Here is a 19,126-nt window from a genome sequence, read left to right as displayed (position 1 = left end):
CCTTGAGACTGTTCCATGTGCTCTTGATAAGAATGTGTATTCTGCTTCATTTTGATGGAATGTTCTAAACAAATCTGTCAAATTCTCTGGCCTAATGTTCCATTTAAGACTGCTGTTTCTTTGTTGGTATTTTGTCTGGATGATGAATCCATTGATGTAAGCAGGGTGTTAAAGTCTCATTATTATTGTGTTGCTCTCAAATTCTCTTTAAGTCTTTTTATAATTGCTTTATATATTTTGTTGCTCCTATTGTAGGTGCATATGTATTCATCACTATTATGTCTCCTTTATTAGTTGTCTCCTTTATCATTGTATAATGCCTATCTTAGTGTCTTGTTATTTTATTTAGCTTGAAATTCATGTTGTCTGATATGTATATGGCTACACTTGGTTTTTCTATCTGCTATTTGCTTAAAGTATCATCTTTTATCCATTCACTATAAGCCCATGTTTGTATTTAGAGCTGAGATGAGTCTTCTGGAGGGAGCATATAGTTGTGATTTATTTTTAAATCCATCCAGACTGCCTTAGACTACTGCCTCCTGAGAAATCTGTATGCAGGTCAAGAAGCAACAGTTAAAACTGGACATGGAACAACATACTGGTTCCAAATAGGAAAAGGAGTGCATCAAGGCTGTATATTATCATCCTGCTTATTTAACTTACATGCAAAATACATCATGCAAAATATTGGGCTGGATGAACCACAAGCTGGAATCAAGATTGCCGGGAGAAATATCAATAACCTCAGATATGCAGATGACACCACCCTTATGGCAGAAAGTGAAGAGAAACTAAAGAACCTCTTGATGAAAGTGAAAGAGGAGAGTGAAAAAGCCGGCTTAAAACTCAACATTCAAAAAACTAAGATCATGGTATCTGGTACCATCACTTCATGGCAAATAGATGTGGAAACAATGAAAACAGTGACAGCCTATTTTCTTAGGCTCCAAAATCACTACAGATGGTGACTGTAGCCATGAAATTAAAAGATGCTTGCTGCTTGGAAGAAAAGCTATGACCAACATAGTCAGCATATTCAAAAGCAGAGACATTACTTTGCCAACAAAGGTCCGTCTAGTCAAGGCTGTGGTTTTTCCTGTGGTCATGTATGGATGTGAGAGTTGGACTGTGAAGAAGGCTGAGCACTGAAGAATTGATGCTTTTGAACTGTGGTGTTGGAGAAGACTCTTGAGAGTCCCTTGGACTGCCAGGAGATCCAACCAGTCAATCCTAAAGGAAATCAATCTTGAATATTCATTGGAAGGACTGATGATGAAGCTCCAATACTTTGGCCACCTGATGCGAAGACCAGACTCATTTGAAAAGACCCTGATGCTGGGAAAGATTGAAGGCAGGAGGAGAAGTGGATGACAGAGGATGAGATGACTGGATGGCATCACTGACTCAATGGACATGAGTTTGAGCAAGCTTCTGGTGTTGGTAATGGACAGGGAAGCCTGGGGTGCTGCAATCCATGGGGTCACAGAGTCAGATGCAACTGTGCGACTGAACTGAATTGAAGTGACCTGAAGTATTATTGATTAAAAATGCTACTTCCAAACAAGATTGGAATACAATTTATTGGTATGTTACAGAAAAACTAAGTTCTTGATATACTGTATCTCTTTTTTTAACCCTGACTTTATTTTGTATATGGACTTTATATCTCATAATTCCTTCTTCTTTCTTCTAATATCCTCTACCCACTATTTTGTTTCCTTCTTAGCAAAGATAGAAAATTATTCATGGATTACCTGGTACGCATGTGGTGAAAGAAAAAAGAATGTATTTTGCAATCAGAAGATCTAGATCCAGTTGTCTTGTTTTTAATTTCCTAACCAAACAAAGATGAAAAAATTACACAGTTCACTGAACTTCAGTTTCCTAACCCATTAAAAGGTAATACAAAATAGTTAGCTTATTTATTTTATAGGGTCATTGCACGGTTCAAAGGAGATTATGTTCATGAGGTCATGGATGTGTTTGTGAATGTTTGTCAATGCACCAAATATATGTAATTTGAAAGGCCATTATAGATTTATCCTCTTTTTTCTTTTTATTAATATGACTTGTTTTTAAAACTTTGCTCCATTCACACTCTGCAAATATATATTTTTTTCTTTGCACTAGTGGAAGAAGAGTGTTAAATGCCAAAGCCATTCCTACCACCTCTGTAAGACATATCATAACCAAGTTAGAATCATGTATATTATAGAGTGAAAAATATTACAAAGTGCTTATCTTATACCTGGGCTTCCCTCATAGCTCAGTTGGTAAAGAATCTGCCTGCAATACAGGAGACCCCAGTTCAATTTCTGGGTCAGGCAGATCTCCTGGAGAAGAGACAGGCTACCCACTCCAGTATTCTTGGGCTTCCCTTGTGGCTCAGCTGGTAAAGAATCTGCCTGCAATGTGGGAGACCTGGGTTGGGAAGATCCCCTGGAGAAGTGAAAGGCCAGTATTCTGGCCTGCAGAATTCCGTGGACTGTATAGTCCATGGGGTCACAAAGAGTCAGACACAACTGAGTGACTTTCACTTCACTATCTAATACCTAGCCCAAAGATTTAATTTTTATTAAATATTATGCTTATGTTTTAATAACCATTATATTTTGATGTCTTTCTAATGTGTTTGATGTTTTCAATTTTGATCTCTTTGATTGAATTTTACTTTATGTAATTTTAAAAATTGTGAAAATCACTTAAAATTTTTTGATATTTGATATATTTCTTCTCTTTTCTATTATGTACTAATTAAGCAATTGTATTGCCTTAAAATTCACTTTGTAAAACTATCTTGTGGTTAATTCCTTTCTATTTTTTTAAACAGATTTTATCACTGTAAATTTCTTTTTTATCCATGCATTTTGATTTGATTAATTTCAGCCAAATTCTATGTGTTCACTGTCATAATCCAGAGTTTTTGGTAATATGCTGGTTGTTGCCTAAGTGATTAGTTTTAGTGCTTACCAATGTTAAAGAGCTTTATGAAAATTTGAACTTCTTTTGGCATAAGCTATTTCCTTAATTATTTAAATACATACGAATGCTGGGAGGAAAAAATGATAAATAAATAATTTAAGAATATCTATGTAATGTGCCACACTAAGGCACTGTATGAAAAATTATGGATGGATGTTCATGACATCGTACAGGAGGCAGTCAGTGATCAAGATCATCCCCAAGGAAAAAAATATACAAAAAGGCAAAATAGTTGTCTGAGGAGGCCTTACAAATAGCTGAGAAAAGAAGAGAAGCAAGAGGCAAAGGAGAAAAGAAAAGATATACTCATTTGAACACAGGGTTCCAAAGAATAGCAAAGAGAGATAGGAAAGCCTTCCTCAGTGATCAACACAAAGAAATAGAGGAAAACAATAGAAGGGGAAAGACTAGAGATCACTTCAAGAAAAAGAGATACCAAGGGAACATTTCATAAAAAGATGGGCTCAATAAAGGACAGAAATGTTATGGACCTAAGAGAAGCAGAAGATATTAAGAAGAGGTGGAAAGAATACACAGAAGAACTATACAAAAAAGATCTTTATGACCCATATAACCATGATGGTGTGATCACTCACCTAGAGCCAGACATCCTGGAATGTGAAGTTAAGTGGGCCTTAGGAAGAATCACTATGAACAAAGCAAGAGGAGGTGATGGAATTCCAGTTGAGCTATTACAAATCCTAAAAGATGATGCTGTGAAAGTGCTGCACTCAATATGCCAGCAAATTTGGAAAACTCAGTGGTAGCCACAGGACTAGGAAAGCTCAGTTTTCATTCCATTCCCAAAAAAGGCAATGCCAAAGAATGCTCAAACTACAACACAATTGCATTCATCTCACACTCTAGCAAAATAATGCTCAAAATTCTCCAAGCCAGGCTTCAGCAGTATGTGAACCATGCACTTCCAGATGTTCAAGCTGGTTTTAGAAAAGGCAGAGGAACCAGAGATCAAATTGCCAACATCCGCTGGATCATTGAAAAAGCAAGAGAGTTCCAGAAAAAACATCTATTTCTGCTTTATTAACTATGCCAAAGCCTTTGACTGTGTGGATCACAATAAACTGTGGAAAATTCTTCAAGAGATGGGAATACCAGACCATGTGATCTGCCTCCTGAGACATCTGTATGCAAGTCAGGAAGCAACAGTTAGAACTGGACATGGAACAACAGGCTGGTTCCAAATAGGGAAAAGAGTACATCAAGGCTGTATATTGTCACCCTGACTAACTTTTATGCCAAGTATATCATGCAAAATGCCAGGCTGGATTAAGCACAAGCTGGAATCAAGATTGCAGGGAGAAATATCAATAACCTCAGATATGCAGATGACATCACTCTTATGGCAGAAAGTGAAGAAGAACTAAAGAGCCTCTTGATGAAAGTGAAAGAGGAGAGTGAAAAAATTGGCTTAAAACTCAATATTCAGAAAACTAAGATCATGGCATCTGGTCCCGTCACTTCATGGCAAATAGATGGGGAAACAATAGAAACAATGACAGACTTTACTTTCTTGGGCTCCAAAATCACTACAGATGGTTACTGCAGCCATGAAATTAAAAGACACTGGCTCCTTGGAAGAAAATCTATGACCAAACTAGACGGTATATTAAAAAGCAAAGACATTACCCTGCTGACAAAGGTCGTGTAGTCAAGGCTATGGTTTATCCGGTAGTCATGTATGGATGTGAGAATTGGACTATAAAGAAAGCTGAGCACCAAAGAGCTGATGCTTTTTAACTGTGGTGTTGGAGAAAACTCTTGAGAGTCCCTTGTACTGTCAGGAGATCCAACCAGTCAATCCTCAAGGAAATTAGTCCTGAATATTCATTGGAAGGACTGATGCTGAAGCTGAAACTCCAGTACTTTGGCCACCTGATGTGAAGAATTGACACCTTGGAAAAGACTCTGATGCTGGGAAAGAATGAAGGCAGAAGGAGAAGGGTACGCCAGAGGATGAGATGATTGGATGGCATCACTGACTCAAAGGATATGAGTTTGAGCAAGCTTTGGGAGTTGGTAATGGACAGGGAAGCCTGGTGTGCTGCAGTCCATGGGGTCACGAAGAGTTGGACACGACTGAGAGACTGAACTGAACTGAAGGCAAAGTATAATTACAATAAAAAGAAAGACAGAGAACTTTTAGAATCAAGAGGAGAGAAACTTGTCATAGAAAGAGAACCCCCACAAGACTAAGAGCAAGTTTTTCATCATAAACCTTATAGGTCAGGAGAAATGGAATAATATGTTAAAAGAACTCAGAAAAAAGCAAAAACAAACCATATCATCCAAGAATACTACACTGAGCAAAAGAAACCTTCCAAATGAAAGAGAGGTAAAGACTCTCCCAGACAAACCAAAGCTGAAGGAGATCATCAATACCAGACTTCCCTTATAAGAGACACTAAAGGGAGTTCTTTAAGTTGAAATAAAAGACTACTAGACAGCAACATGATAGCAGAAGAAAGCACAAAACTTGTTAGTAAGGTAGACATAGAGACAAATACAAAATACTGTATTACTATAATATAGTGGGCAAATCAGTTTTGATTCTAGTACAAAAGATTAATGATAACAATATTTAAAAATAATTATTAAAATATTCTAAAAGTTAGACAGTATATGTAGATGTAAAATGTGACAATAATAATGTAAAGTATACAAAAGGGGAGAATGTAAAATGTAGAGCTTTTCTGTTATCAAATTTGTTATTATCAGCTTTATAACTGTTATAATTATAGATATGGAACCATAAAAGACCCTGATTTGCCAAAGCAGCCTTGAGGAAAAAAGATCAAAGCTGAATGTGTCACTCTCCCAGATTTTAGACAACTGTACAAAGATACAGTAACCAAAACAACCTGGTATACCACAAAAAACAGATATACACATCAGCAGAACAGATAGAGAGCCTAGGGAAAAACCTCACATACCTATGGTCAATTAATCTACAGTGAAGGATGTAAGAATATACAATGGAAAAAAGACAAATTTCTCAATAAGTGGTGTTGGAAAAAATGAACAGTTACATGTAAGACAATGAAATGAGTACATTTCCTTACACTAAATGTGTGTGTGTGTGTGTGTGTGTGTATATATATATATATATATATATATAAAACTCAATATGGATATCTATACACACAACTCAATATGAAATAAAGAGGTGAATAAAGACCTGAAACCATGAGACATCTAGCAGAGAACATAGGCAGAACACTGTTTAACATAAATTGCAACAATAATTTTTTTGGATCTGTCTCCTAAGCTAAAAAAATTCAAGCAAAAATAAACAAATGAGATCTAATTAAATCTAAAAGTCTTTGCACATCAAAGGAAACCATGGATAAAAAAGAAAAGGTGGTCTATAGGATTCGAAAATAATATGACTGGCAAGGTGTTAATACCCAAAATACATAAATAGCCCATACAACTCAATATTTAAAAAAAAATTAAATAATTGGCAGAAGATCTGAATTGTCCAAAGAAGACATACAAATGGCTAACAGACACATGAACAGATACTCATCATCACTAACACATAAATGCACATCAAAACAAGTGTAAGATATAACCTCACACTTGTCAGAATGGCTATCATCAAAACAACTACAAATAATAAGTGTTGGTGATGATGTAGAGAAAAGAGAGCACTTGTACGCTGTTGATGGGAATGTAAATTGGTGCAGACACTTACAGTATGGAGGTTCCTAAAAAAACTAAAAATAGAACTAATATATGATCTAGCAATTCCACTCCTGAGTATATATCTGGAAAAATCAAAGACACTAATTAAAAAAGATATATGTACCCCAATGTTTATAGTAAGACTATTACTCAACCATAAAAAGAATGAAAATCTCCCATTTATAGTGATGTGAATGGACCTAGAAAATATGATTTGATAAAAACAAATATTGTATGATATCACTTACATGTGGGATCTAAAAATTAATACAAACAAAGGCTTTTTCTGTATAGCAAAACAGAAAAAGACACAGATATAGAAAGAGAACTAGTGGTTTCCAGTGGTGAAGGGGAAACGAGGAAGGACACAATTAGGCATATGAAATTAAGAGATACAAACTGTTAAAATAGATAAGCACCAAGTCTTCCCTGATGGCTCAGATGATACAGAATCTGCCTGCAATGTAGGAGACCTGGTTTCAATCCCTGGGTTGGGAAGATCCCCTGGAGAAGGGAATGGCTACCCACTTGAGTATTCTTGCCTGGAGAATTCCATGGACAGAGGAGCCTGGTGGGCTACAGTCCATGGGATTGCAAAAAGTCAGACATGACTGAGTGACTAAACACTTTCACTTTCAAGGATATAAGATATAGCACAGGGAATTATATCCATTATCTTGTAATAAGTTCTAGTGTAGTATAGTCTATCAAAATACTGACTTTCTATTGCTATACATCGGAAACTAATATAATATTGTGAGTCAACTACACTTCAATTAAAAAACTAAAAATTAAAAAGAAGCAAGACTTAACTATTTCCTGTGTATAAGACTCTCAGTTTCTCACTTTAGAACTAAAGACACACAAAGACTGAAAGTGAAGTGATAGGAAAAGATATTTCACGAAGTAGGTAACCAAAAGTGGCTGTAGTTACTTCAGACAAAATAGATTTTAAGTAAAAATGTCACAAGAGACAAAAGAAGACATTAATATAAAAACTGAGAGAGTCAATTGACCAGGAAGATTTAATAAACATCTCTATCTTTCTATCCCCAACATCAGAGTACCTAAATATATAAACACTGAATGGAGAAATAAACAGCAATACAATAATAGTAGAAATTTGAATACATCATTTTAAATAGTAAATAGAAATAATAAAGAAATAGATAACTTGAAGAACATTATAGACCAAATTGACCTAAAAGACATACACAAAACATCCCACCCAACACTAGCAAAATACATATTACTTTCAAGTGTACACATATCTTTGCATGTTTCACCACAAAATAAATTTTAACAAATCTAAGAAGATTGATCTCATCCCAAGTATCTTTTCTATCCACAATGGAATGAAACTAGAAATCAATAGCAGGGTAAAAACTGGAGAATTCACAAATATATGACAATTTACAACACCCTTTTGAACAACAGTAGATCAAAGAATGCTAAAAAGAATTTATAAAATGCCTCAAGACAAGCAAAACTGAAATCACAACATACCAAAACATATGGGATGTACATATACAGTACTAAGAAGGAATGTCATAGTGATTAGTGTCTATATATAAAAGGAAGAAAGATCTCAAATCAGCTACCCAGCTTTACATTTCAGTGTGCTGGGGGGACAGTGGTTTTGCTCTCACAAGCACGACAAGGTGTGATGACAACCTGGCCAAAGCACGTACGATTGCCTGCATGGTGTGATGCAGCGTATTTGGAGAGGAGTTTTGAGTTAGCAAGATGGCCTTGTGTATAAAGCATGTTAATTGCTGTCCAATAACAAAGCTCAGAGAAGCAATAAAAACAATGGTAGCTAGCTACTAATAGTACTATACACCAGAGGTTGTTCTACTGCTGTACTTCCATTAGTGGCTTTATTTCTTAGCATAATTCTGTCACTCAGATGCTAACATTTCCCTTTCACAGATGAAAAATCTTAGATACAGAGAGAATAAATGACTTCCTCTAAGGAAAAAAATTATATTTACAGGTTTTGGAGATTAGGACCTGCGCATCTTTGCATGACATTACTCTGTCTAACTATGAATATATTAGGTAACATGGTAAGGGGATATTAAGTTTGCAAATGGAGTTAAGATTGCTAATCAGATGACCTTGAAGAGATTGTCATATGTTGTCTTTGTTAACTCAGTGTAATCCCAATCTCATCTTTAAGCATGGATGAGAGAGAAGAAAATTCAACAACAATGTCATGCAATGTAACAAATATTTGATTGACCATCACTAGCTTTGAATGTGGAAGAGAGTTATTAGTCAAGAACTTTGGACAGTTTCTAGAAACTGGAAAAGACAAGGAAATTAACTTTTCTCTAGAGTCTCCAGAAAGGAACACAACCCTACCAAAACCTTGGTTTTAGCCCAGTGAGACCTATTTCAGACTTCTCGACTTCAGAATTGTATGATTATTACAAAAATTTGTGTTGTTTTATTCCATTAAGGACATAGATATGCACACACACCTATACATATGTGTACATTTGCATGTCAGTGTCAAGTGGTGATAAATGCTGTGAAAAAAATCAATTTGGTTGAAGAGTTATGGACAGGAAATGCTATCCATATATATGGGTGATATATGGTGTGTATACATATATACATACCACTGTTTATATGGGGTGGTCAGGGATGAGGTAATGTTTAAACAGAGATTTGAGTGAGATGAAAGTGCAAGATCTGGGAGAAGAATATTTCAGATGAGGAAACAGTAAGTACAAGTTTCTCCAAGTCAGAATTGCACTTTGCATCTTGAGAAATAGCAATAGGACAGAGGCAATGAGCCAGAGGAAAACTGTGGGATTGTGATTCTGTTGGTGGATAAAAATGGGATAGTTATCCTAATGATTTCTGGAAAAGGAATAGGAATGAAGGTGGACTGAGACAACTTTTACTTTTCCCTGTTATTTATATTTTTTTGATGATGATGCATTACTTTTATGTTTTTAAAGAATTTTCATTATAACACAGCAGTACAAGAAATCTGAAGCACAGAAACAATTATAAAGATGAGCAGTGTACTGGCAGGGTTTTCATAACTTACTTGATTCTGCTCAAAAATTGAAGGAAAGGGGTAAGAAAGAATCATACCATGCTGTTGTTATTCAAGATTATTTGCTATCTATTTGCACTTTTACACACTCTACATGCTGAGTCTATATACACTCCTCAGAAACAACATGTGCATTTGTATGTGTGTGGGCACATATGTTTGCTTGAAGCTGAATTATTTGGTATGAAGGGGAATATTTGGAAGTATAGAATGACAAGGATTATTTAAAAATCCATTTATAAATCCATGCTTACCAGAACATCTTGAAGATAGCAATATTATGGAAACTCACAGATACTTTAGCAACATGGAGTACCATTGAGATCATGGGATTTCAGGCTGCCTGAGTTCAGACCTTGGATCCACCACTTACCACTTAGGGACCTAGAGAAAGTCATTCAACCTCTTAAAGTTTTTTTTTCTCCATCTGAAAAAGGAGATAATAGCACATGGCTGACTGAATTGTGATAATTAATACACCCACTAGTAGTACTAAAACAGGCTTCCCTAGTGGCTCCATGAAAACAAATCCACCTGCAATGCAGGAGATGCTGGTTCAGTCTCTGGGTTGGGAAGATCCCCTGGAGGAGGACATGGCAACCCACTCCAGTATTCTTGCCTGAAGAGTTCCATGGACAGAGGAACCTGGCAGTCTACAGTCACAAAGAGTCTAGGGTCACAAAGAGTCAGATACAATTGAAGCAACTGAGTACACACGCATGCAAAACTGAAACACTAGGACAGGACTTCCCTGGTGGTACAGTGGATGAGAATCCTGCCAGTGCAGGCCACACAGGTTCAGTCCCTGGTCTGGGAATGTTCCACATGCCATGGAGCAACTAAGCCCATGCACCACAATTACTGAAGCCCATACACCTAGAGCTCTGCAACAAGGGAAGCCACCACATTGAGAAGCTCCATCTGCCATAACTAGAGAAAGCCTGCACAGCCAGTGCTCAGTTCAGTTCAGTCGCTCAGTTGTGTCTGACTCTTTGCAATCCCAAGGACTGCAGTGCACCAGGCCTCCCTATCCATCACCAACTCCCGGGGTTTACTCAAACTCATGTCCATTGAGTTGGTGATGCTATCCAACCATCCCATCCTCTGTCGTCCCCTTTTCCCACCATCATTCTTTCCCAGCATAAGGGTCTTTTCCAATGAGTCAGTTCTTTGCATCAGGTGGCCAAAATATTGGAGCTTCAGCTTCAGCATCAGTCCTCCCAATGAATATTCAGACTGATTTCCTTTAGGATGGACTGGTTGGATTATTACACATCCAGTGTAACCAAAATGAAAACAAAAAATAAAACACTGGTATAGTGTCTTGCATAACAGTAAGTGCTCAATATACTATTATTGTGATTGTTTCTCTGGTCTTTATTATTGGACTGCAATTAACATACTTTATATGCACTGATGACTTGCTAACTTGAAGCTTTTCTATAAATATGCTTCAAGAGACTGCACAGGCAACTTTATTTGCTTTAGCTAGTTTGTCGTCATCTTGGATACACATGCAAATGAAATCACTACAACTGCCGATGTTTAAAAGCAAAATAATCCAGCACATCATGCTACCCCTAGACAATAGAATTGGTCCAAATGCATTAGCCAGTAGCTTCTCCTGGTGACTGCTTCTTGGCTTAAATATTACTTAAATATTTCATCAGAATAGACTTTACCAGTAATCTCTGAAAAACAAACAGACCTTATGTTCCCTGGACAAAGTTAAAAAAGACCTTATATAACACGATTGCAATTGAGTTTAATCTCTGGTCTTTATTCAACTAGATAAAACTATAAATTTGAGGAAAACATTTTAAATAATGATCAACGTGAGCCCTGGTTGAGTTTTTGATTTCTTCTAGTCTTCTCTGCATGTGTGAGCGCTCAGTCATGTCTGACTCTGTGACACTTGGACCATAGCCTAACTAGGCTCCTCTCTCATGTGATTCTCCAGACAGGAATACTGGAGTGGGTTGCCATGCTCTCCTCCAGGGGATCTTCCTGACCCAGGGATCAAATCCGCATCTCTTATGTCTCCTACATTGGCAGGCAGGTTCTGTATTACCACTAGCGTCACCTGGGAAGCCCTATGAGGGTTTAAAGGCTTTATTACCATATGTAAAATAGATAGCCAACGGGAATTTGCTGTATGGCTCAGGAAACTCAAAGAGGGCCTCTGTATCAACTTAGAGGGGTGGGATGGGGAGGGAGGTGGGAGGGAATTCAAAAGGGAGGGAATATGTATACCTATGGCTGATTCATTTTGAAGTTTGACAGAAAACAACAAAATTCTGTAAAGCAATTATTCTTCATTAAAAAAATAAATTTATGAAAAGGCTTTGATCCAAGAGTTTTCCATTTACAATCTAGATGGCTTCATGCAAACTTCCCAATTTCCGTTAGTCTTGATTTCCTTAATACTGTGCTCAAGGATTGCTTTTCCCTGTCTGTGAAAATCCCAATACAGTCTATATCATTCAGTGCTTCATGGTTTTATGACAAAAGCAAGAGACAGGATTATCACTTTTACCCATTGCATACGGAAAAATTAACTGACCATCCCAAGTCATCAACTAGGCTTTTGGGCCAGGTCTTTTAGAGTTATAACAGATCTCTTTTCCATCAGACTATATTATTTAAATTAATAGAATAAAAATGCTATTTTCTTTTTAAAAAATTAAATAGATCAAGACCACAAAGTGATTCACAAGACTGATAAATCTTCTCTGTCAATAGGTCAAATATAAGATTTTTTTAAAAAACATATTATCCATTATACAAAGACTACTTTTATTTGAATCATATTTTTTGTAAGTACCTTTTGTTCCATCAAGAATGAAGAGAGGATTCCAAAATCTTTCTAAATTTTCAACATTAATAAATTCTAAGCCAGAAATGTCACTAAAGAAATACTTTTTCTGATTTAAAGACTGATGTATACCAAGATAAGTATCATTCTGTATTTTAATGTATGCTTCTTTCAAAAACTCTAATTTGAAATATAAATGTTCTTTTAAAAAGACTGGCTGCCTTTTCTTGAAATAGAAATTCCCCCTTTTACTTATTTTAGTTTGAAAATACAAAACTCATTCCACCTTGAATCCATTGCAGCAGTTTCTAGTTGTCTTTTTCTCGGAAGGTTGTGCCTCTGCTGTCTTATCCGAATGATGATTTTGGTCCATCATTGAACTGCATATATCATGTGAATGTTTCCAGTTGTTGTTGATGTTTAGTTCAAAGTGATCACCTTTTGAGAGAGAAAAAGTGTTTTATTTCACGTTAACAATTCAGAAATGAGAAAAACCTCAAGGTCAACATCCATCGATCAATAATTCCACAAATATTCATGTAGGATTTATTATGTCCTGATGAGGCAGAAATGCTAGACAGTCTAAGACTCTGAGACCTCGGTTCTTTTTAATTTCATTGTTTTTTCTCTTCCCAAGTAAGCATCTCACTCTTTGTTCCAATTACCACGCATCAGAGGAATACCTCCCTGGTCTGGAGGGCCATAAAACATTCAGACCAAGGATAAGACAATCATTACTTGCTGTCCAGTTTATCAAGGGGAAAACAAAACAAAACAAAACACCAAACTCTAAGAAGATCATTAACTCTTAAACATACCTTTGGTTCCTAAATAATGGTCTGGGGTCTTAAGAGGGGGTTGAGGGATGGCATCACAACGTCTAGAGAAACTGAGAAATGGGGGATCCAAAAAAGCCATAAAAATGACAATCTGGACTTTGCGATACTCAAACTGATTGGTCAAAAATGATGTATATTAAAGTCACCAGCCAACCAAAGATATACAGTTTGATACTAGTAAAGATATAAAACTGCTGCAACCCCCGCCTTCCGGGGGCTCTTCACCCCCTCTCAGTGTCTAGGCTGTGAGCTTTGTATCTCTATCATTTAAGATAAACTGTGCCTGTGTGAGTGTTTGCAAGTTTGCAGATTTCATTCTTCGGCTCCATGAACAGAGCTCGGGTTTCACATTTCACTGAGTACTGAAACACAAAATGAAGGGGAAACACACACACACACACACACACACACAAATTTCTAGTTTCAGTGAGATTATAATTTAGGAAGATAAATTTATAGAGGGAAACTTGAATTAACAAATAAGGTAGCATAGAGTCACACACTAGATTAGATTAAATAAATTATTAGCAATTATCTATTAGAAATAAAATTTGGGGATTTTCCTGATGGTACAGTGGATAGGAATCCGCCTGCCAATGCAGAGGACATGGGATCGATCCCTGGTCCAGGAAGAGTCCACATACCACAGAGGAACTAAGCCCACATCGCAACTATTGAGCCTGTGTTCTAGAGCCCTCGAGCTGCAACTACTGAGCCCCTAGGAAGAATAGTCCCTACTTACCACAACTAGAGAAAATCTGTTCACAGCACAACCAAATAAATAAAAAAAATTTTTTTTAAAAGAAAGAAAATTTTGTTACATTTTCTGCATATCTACGTGACAAGATCTAGGAAGACAAACATGCTTAATTCATCTTTGCGTACTCAGTTGTGTCTGACTCTTCACAACCCTATAGACTGTAGCCCACCAGGCTCCTCTGTCCATGGAATTGTCTGTGAAGAATACTGGAGTGAGTTGCCATTTCCTTCTCCAGGGGATCTTCCCAATCTGGGTATCAAACCCACATCTCTTGCCTCTCCTGCACTGTCAGGCAGATTCTTTATCACTGAGCCACCTGAGAAGCCCTGAATTCATCTTTATGTCTTTACAAAGTGTCAAATGCTGCCTTCCACATAGTAGATAGTCAAAATGAGCAGAAAAAGCAATGTAATGAATTATAATTAGAATGGCCTAAAACGGTTTCATAGAGAAAATACCTCTGGAACCAGGCTGAAAAAGCAGGTAGAGTTTGGACTTATTAAAAAGAGCTTAGTGTACTCTAAGCACCTTTCAGAGAGACTATGGTCATGCCTGACCTCACCATAACCACAACTCCACTTTATTTTAATTAATTAAACAGAATCATTCCTTTTCTTTGTATTTCTACTACTTTCCCAGACAGACTACTTATCTCTCTCCTACATATTGGGAAAAATATCCAGATAAAAAATTGGAAACGTAGGCACTTTTACCTTATTTCTGGAAAAAGATTAAATTGTAATAAATCACTACAAATTAATTAAAAGAGTGGAATATCAATTCAGAGTTGACTCTAAACATCATGACATTTTAGTCTGACCTATACTGGTGGTACTGAGAGGGGGGAAGAAAGGGAAAACAGCATTCACTAACTTCTTAGATCTTTTACAAGTCTGTAAATAACTTAATAATTTTTAATTAAATAACCTTAACAATAATTATTAGGCTAGCCATCTTCCTGAATTGGAGAAGGGAACTGATATTTTTGAGTCCATAATTTGTGCCAGGAACTGGGCTGAGCAGAACTTTTTCTCATTGAATCAGAGACAAAATAATCTTGGAGACCTATTTCCTCCCCCTGAGTCAAACTTGATTTGAAACAAGTAACATCGAGGTGGGTAAGTAGCTTTGAGACACATCCCATTTCTCAATGCTTGCCAGCTAACACTTCAACCCACATTATCCAGTTGGAATCAAAGAAATCAAGAGCGAGTTTAATAATTCTATATAGTCAGTGATAATAATTGCCTTGGAGCATGTTTTGAGAAGATAACTGGAGGTTCATTTTTTCAGACTTGAAGTTCCACTTGGATAGAAAGTAATAGGAATGGGATTTCAGACTTTATTGTTAAATTATCAATGTCTGATTTTCTGTCTTTTATTTTCAAAAACACAAGCCTGAGGCTCAGCTACCTCTAGAAGATAGGTTTTAAGGGCTTAGAATATAAGCATATGGAAGACACACAGCATAAAATGTGTAATATTTATCATGTCCATAAAAACAATTTTTATCCTTGAAAGTTGTGGAAGTTTCTCACATAAGAGAAACACTGAAGTTTAAGAATTTCAAAGGTTCTTTCTTACCTGGACTTAGGATCCCACAGCAACAACCACAGGTCTATCCCTTTATCTGCTGTCAGAGTCTCTTGCTAAATAGTTAGCTGGGTTATTTCTTTTTTCAGTCCAATGATGATTAACTATCTTATTAGGTCATTGTCCTAGGCAAATAGAAGAAAATTGACCACTTATTATAAGAATCTCCACTGCACACTTATATTTTAAAAATTGTGTTAATAATGTCTCAGAACTTACCAAATATTTGTATATAAAAGTTCAAAAATTAAGCTTTATTTCTGAGAATAATTTATATTTGCTTACTCAGTTTGCATATTTTTCTTTAAAAATACAAATACAACAGATTATCTAAAGTATTAAAACTCTTCCATATAAAGAAGACTACAAGGCAATTTTTAAAACTTGTCTATAGAGTGCTTTAATATTCAAAGGATCAAATACACTAATTTTGTTTGATTCTTTTTGTTGTGAAAGGTGCTCAGTTGTGTCCCACTATCTGCAACCTCATGGACTGTAACCCTCCAGGCTCCTCTGTTCATAGAATTCTCCAGGCAAGACTACTGGAGTGGGTTGCCATTCCCTTCTCCAGCGTATGTTCCTGATCCATGTATCAAACTCAGGTTTCCTGCATTGCAGGTAGATTCTTTACCAACTGAGCTTCCAGGAAGCTCTCTTTTGTTTGGTACTTGGGTGCAATTCTAACATGATGTCTCTGGATACCAGATGTCCCATATGGAATAGTAAAAGTGCCAATTTATTACAAGATAGATTTTCTAAATGACAAAATTTTTTAAAGATGATGGAAGTCAAGACTACTTTGCATGATAGATTTCTTATATCAATGTCTGCAGAAAGATAGATCATGATTTCTATTAACCTGATTTTTAGAGAAGGGGAGAGCTTGATCCAGTTGCAAGTTGTCTTGAGGAGGTATGACGTTTCACGATCTCATTATTTCATTCACTCACTGGAACACTTTTGAATCCCTATTATACCTTTTTACCCCCGTCATTGGACTCTGTTCTGGAGGTGTACAGAAGTTAAGTCAAAGTGAAAGTGTTAGTCACTCAGTTGTGTCCAACTCTTTGAGACCTCATGGACTGTAGCCCGCCGGGCTCCTCTGTCCATGGAATTTCCCAGGCAAGAATACTGAAGTGGGTAGCCATTCCCTTCTCCAGGGGATCTTCCTAATCCAGGGATCAGACCCAGGTCTCCTTCACACGTAATGATGTAAGTGTCAACTTAAAAAATTGTCACAGTCCAGAAGTTGAGTGTTATGCTTTATTTGGTGGGAATTTTTAGGACTTCAAACATGAGATGGTGACTGTAGCCATGGAATTAAAAGACATTTGCTCCTTGGAAGAAAAGCGGTGACAAACCTAGACAGCATATTCAAAAGCAGAAAATCACTTTGCCGACAAAGGTTCCATTTAGTCAAAGCTATTATTTTTCCAGTAGTCATGTACGAATGTGAGAGCTGTACCATGAAGAAGGTTGAGTGCCGAAGAACTGATGCTTCCAAACTGTGGTGCTGGAGAAGACTCTTGAGAGTTCCTTGGATAGCAAGAAGATCAAACTTGTCAACCCTGAATATTCATGGGAAGGACTGATGCTGAAGCTGAAGGTCCAGTACTTTGGCCACCTGATACAGTTAGCAGATTCATTGGAAAAGACCCTGATGCTGGGAAAGACTGAGGGCAAGAGGAGAAGGGGAGACAGAGGATGAGATGGTTGGATGGCTTCACTGACTCAGTAGACATGAGTTTGAGCAAACTCTGGGAGACAGTGAAGGTCAGAGAAGCCTGGAGTGCTACAGTTCATGGTGTCACAGAGAATCGGGCATGACTTAGCTTCTGAACAACAACAAGCCCAGGAGACAGCATCTCATGTAACCTTGAGAGAATTGCTCTGAGGAGGCAGGGGGAGGAGTCAGGTTATAGAGAGGTTTGCAAGAAAGGACAGGTAGTCTGAACATCAAAAGATTATTGTTAATAAAGGAAAAGCAGATATATCAAGGAATTTAGTGCTTTTCTATATGTGGGAAGATACAGAGTTTGGGCTCACTGAAATCATTCCTTTCATATGCATCTCAGCTATCTGGGGCCAGTATTTGGTGTTTTCCACCCCTCCCCCCAGCTCCTCAGTGCTCACCTTAGGGAGTGACTAATGGCTGCTTGATAGCAGGTATTGTTCTTCCTGGGCATCCTTGGGGCTCAGAAATTCACACTGAAGTGCCAGATTCATGGATGGCTGTGAAATCCTTATTTGTTGATATGACAGAAATACTCTATTTCTTATAAGTAAGATTTGTACTTTTCTTCTATCACATGAATAAATAATGTATATTATATATGTTTTATGCATGTGTGTTATTTATTTATTATGCAGCATGCTTAATATATGTATAGAGATATGTGCATGTATATATATATATATATATATAGCTATTATATAGAGATAGCAACGTGAATGTATATGTATGTACATAGATATGCACATACACATGTGAATATATATATGCACATACTTATGTTGTAATGTGAAGATGCATACGTAAAAATAATGTTATCCCTTATCACTTCTGCAGGATAATCTTTGATACTGCTGCAACAATATTTATTTAAGCCCTGTATCTCAGTTATTTGATCGATTAGTTCTATCCAAGCTTATTCTTGGAACTCTTGGAACCACGGGAAGAACAAGAAAGTGCAGAGGGGAAAGGTTTAGGAAATCTCTGTTTTCTCAATTAAAGGTAACTGAACTGAACTGAACTGAACTGAGGAAAGAAGATCTGGGGCTGAGAAGATTAGGGTTCAGCCTCCCAAATATTCCTCAGCAGAGTCAGCATCTATAGCAGTCAGGTCCCCACACCCAGGAGATTCTGATTCAGTTGACCAAAGATTACTATTTCTTAATAAGCACTCAAGTGACCTTTGGCGTGACACCCGATTTTGAGAACCACTGTAGCAGAGCTGGAGGAATTGATTTTGTGTGCTTCCCTTTCATTCAGAGTCGGGGTACAATTCAGGTGTTCCTATGCTAATGATTTTCTCTCTAAATTTCTATTCTACTCTAGTCGCACCACCTTGTTTTGAGACAACCGTACAAAGATTGAAGGTAAAACAGTACAAGTTAACTAGACCCTTTCTAATCTAATCCAATCTCTGGTGAAATTCTGGAGTGTTTCCAGAGATCAAAGAACATTTGCTCTTTTTCTTGTGTGACTGTTTAAGCCCTTAGACCGTTTTCTTTGCATGACTTGTGGAAGAACAAAAGTGGTCAGAGGAAAGACATTGCAACAGTTCTTTCGAGATCAATACTATGCTAACCTCCATAGGTCAATAGAATTGCAAAATTTCCTAAAAATAACCTTA

At 36.9% G+C, this 19,126-nt stretch overlaps 1 protein-coding gene across 1 annotated transcript in view; it reads right to left on the bottom strand.

Moving 5' to 3' along the window:
* The window catches only part of LOC113892546 (solute carrier organic anion transporter family member 1B3-like), a 73,245-nt gene extending 57,380 nt beyond the window's left edge, over nt 1–15,865 (bottom strand). Inside the window, exons 1-2 of the mRNA XM_027541479.1 lie at nt 15,762–15,865; nt 12,865–13,016 (exon numbers count right to left, since the gene is read on the bottom strand). Coding sequence (XP_027397280.1) covers nt 12,865–12,954 — 90 coding nt within the window. The 5' untranslated portion in view covers nt 12,955–13,016; nt 15,762–15,865. The remainder of the gene's footprint in view (nt 1–12,864; nt 13,017–15,761) is intronic.
* Between the last annotated feature and the right edge of the window lie 3,261 nt (nt 15,866–19,126).

Source organism: Bos indicus x Bos taurus, chromosome 5 (genome assembly GCF_003369695.1).
Source record: "Bos indicus x Bos taurus breed Angus x Brahman F1 hybrid chromosome 5, Bos_hybrid_MaternalHap_v2.0, whole genome shotgun sequence".
NCBI classification, from domain to species: Eukaryota; Metazoa; Chordata; class Mammalia; order Artiodactyla; family Bovidae; genus Bos; species Bos indicus x Bos taurus.
This window is presented reverse-complemented; position numbering and strand designations above follow the sequence as displayed.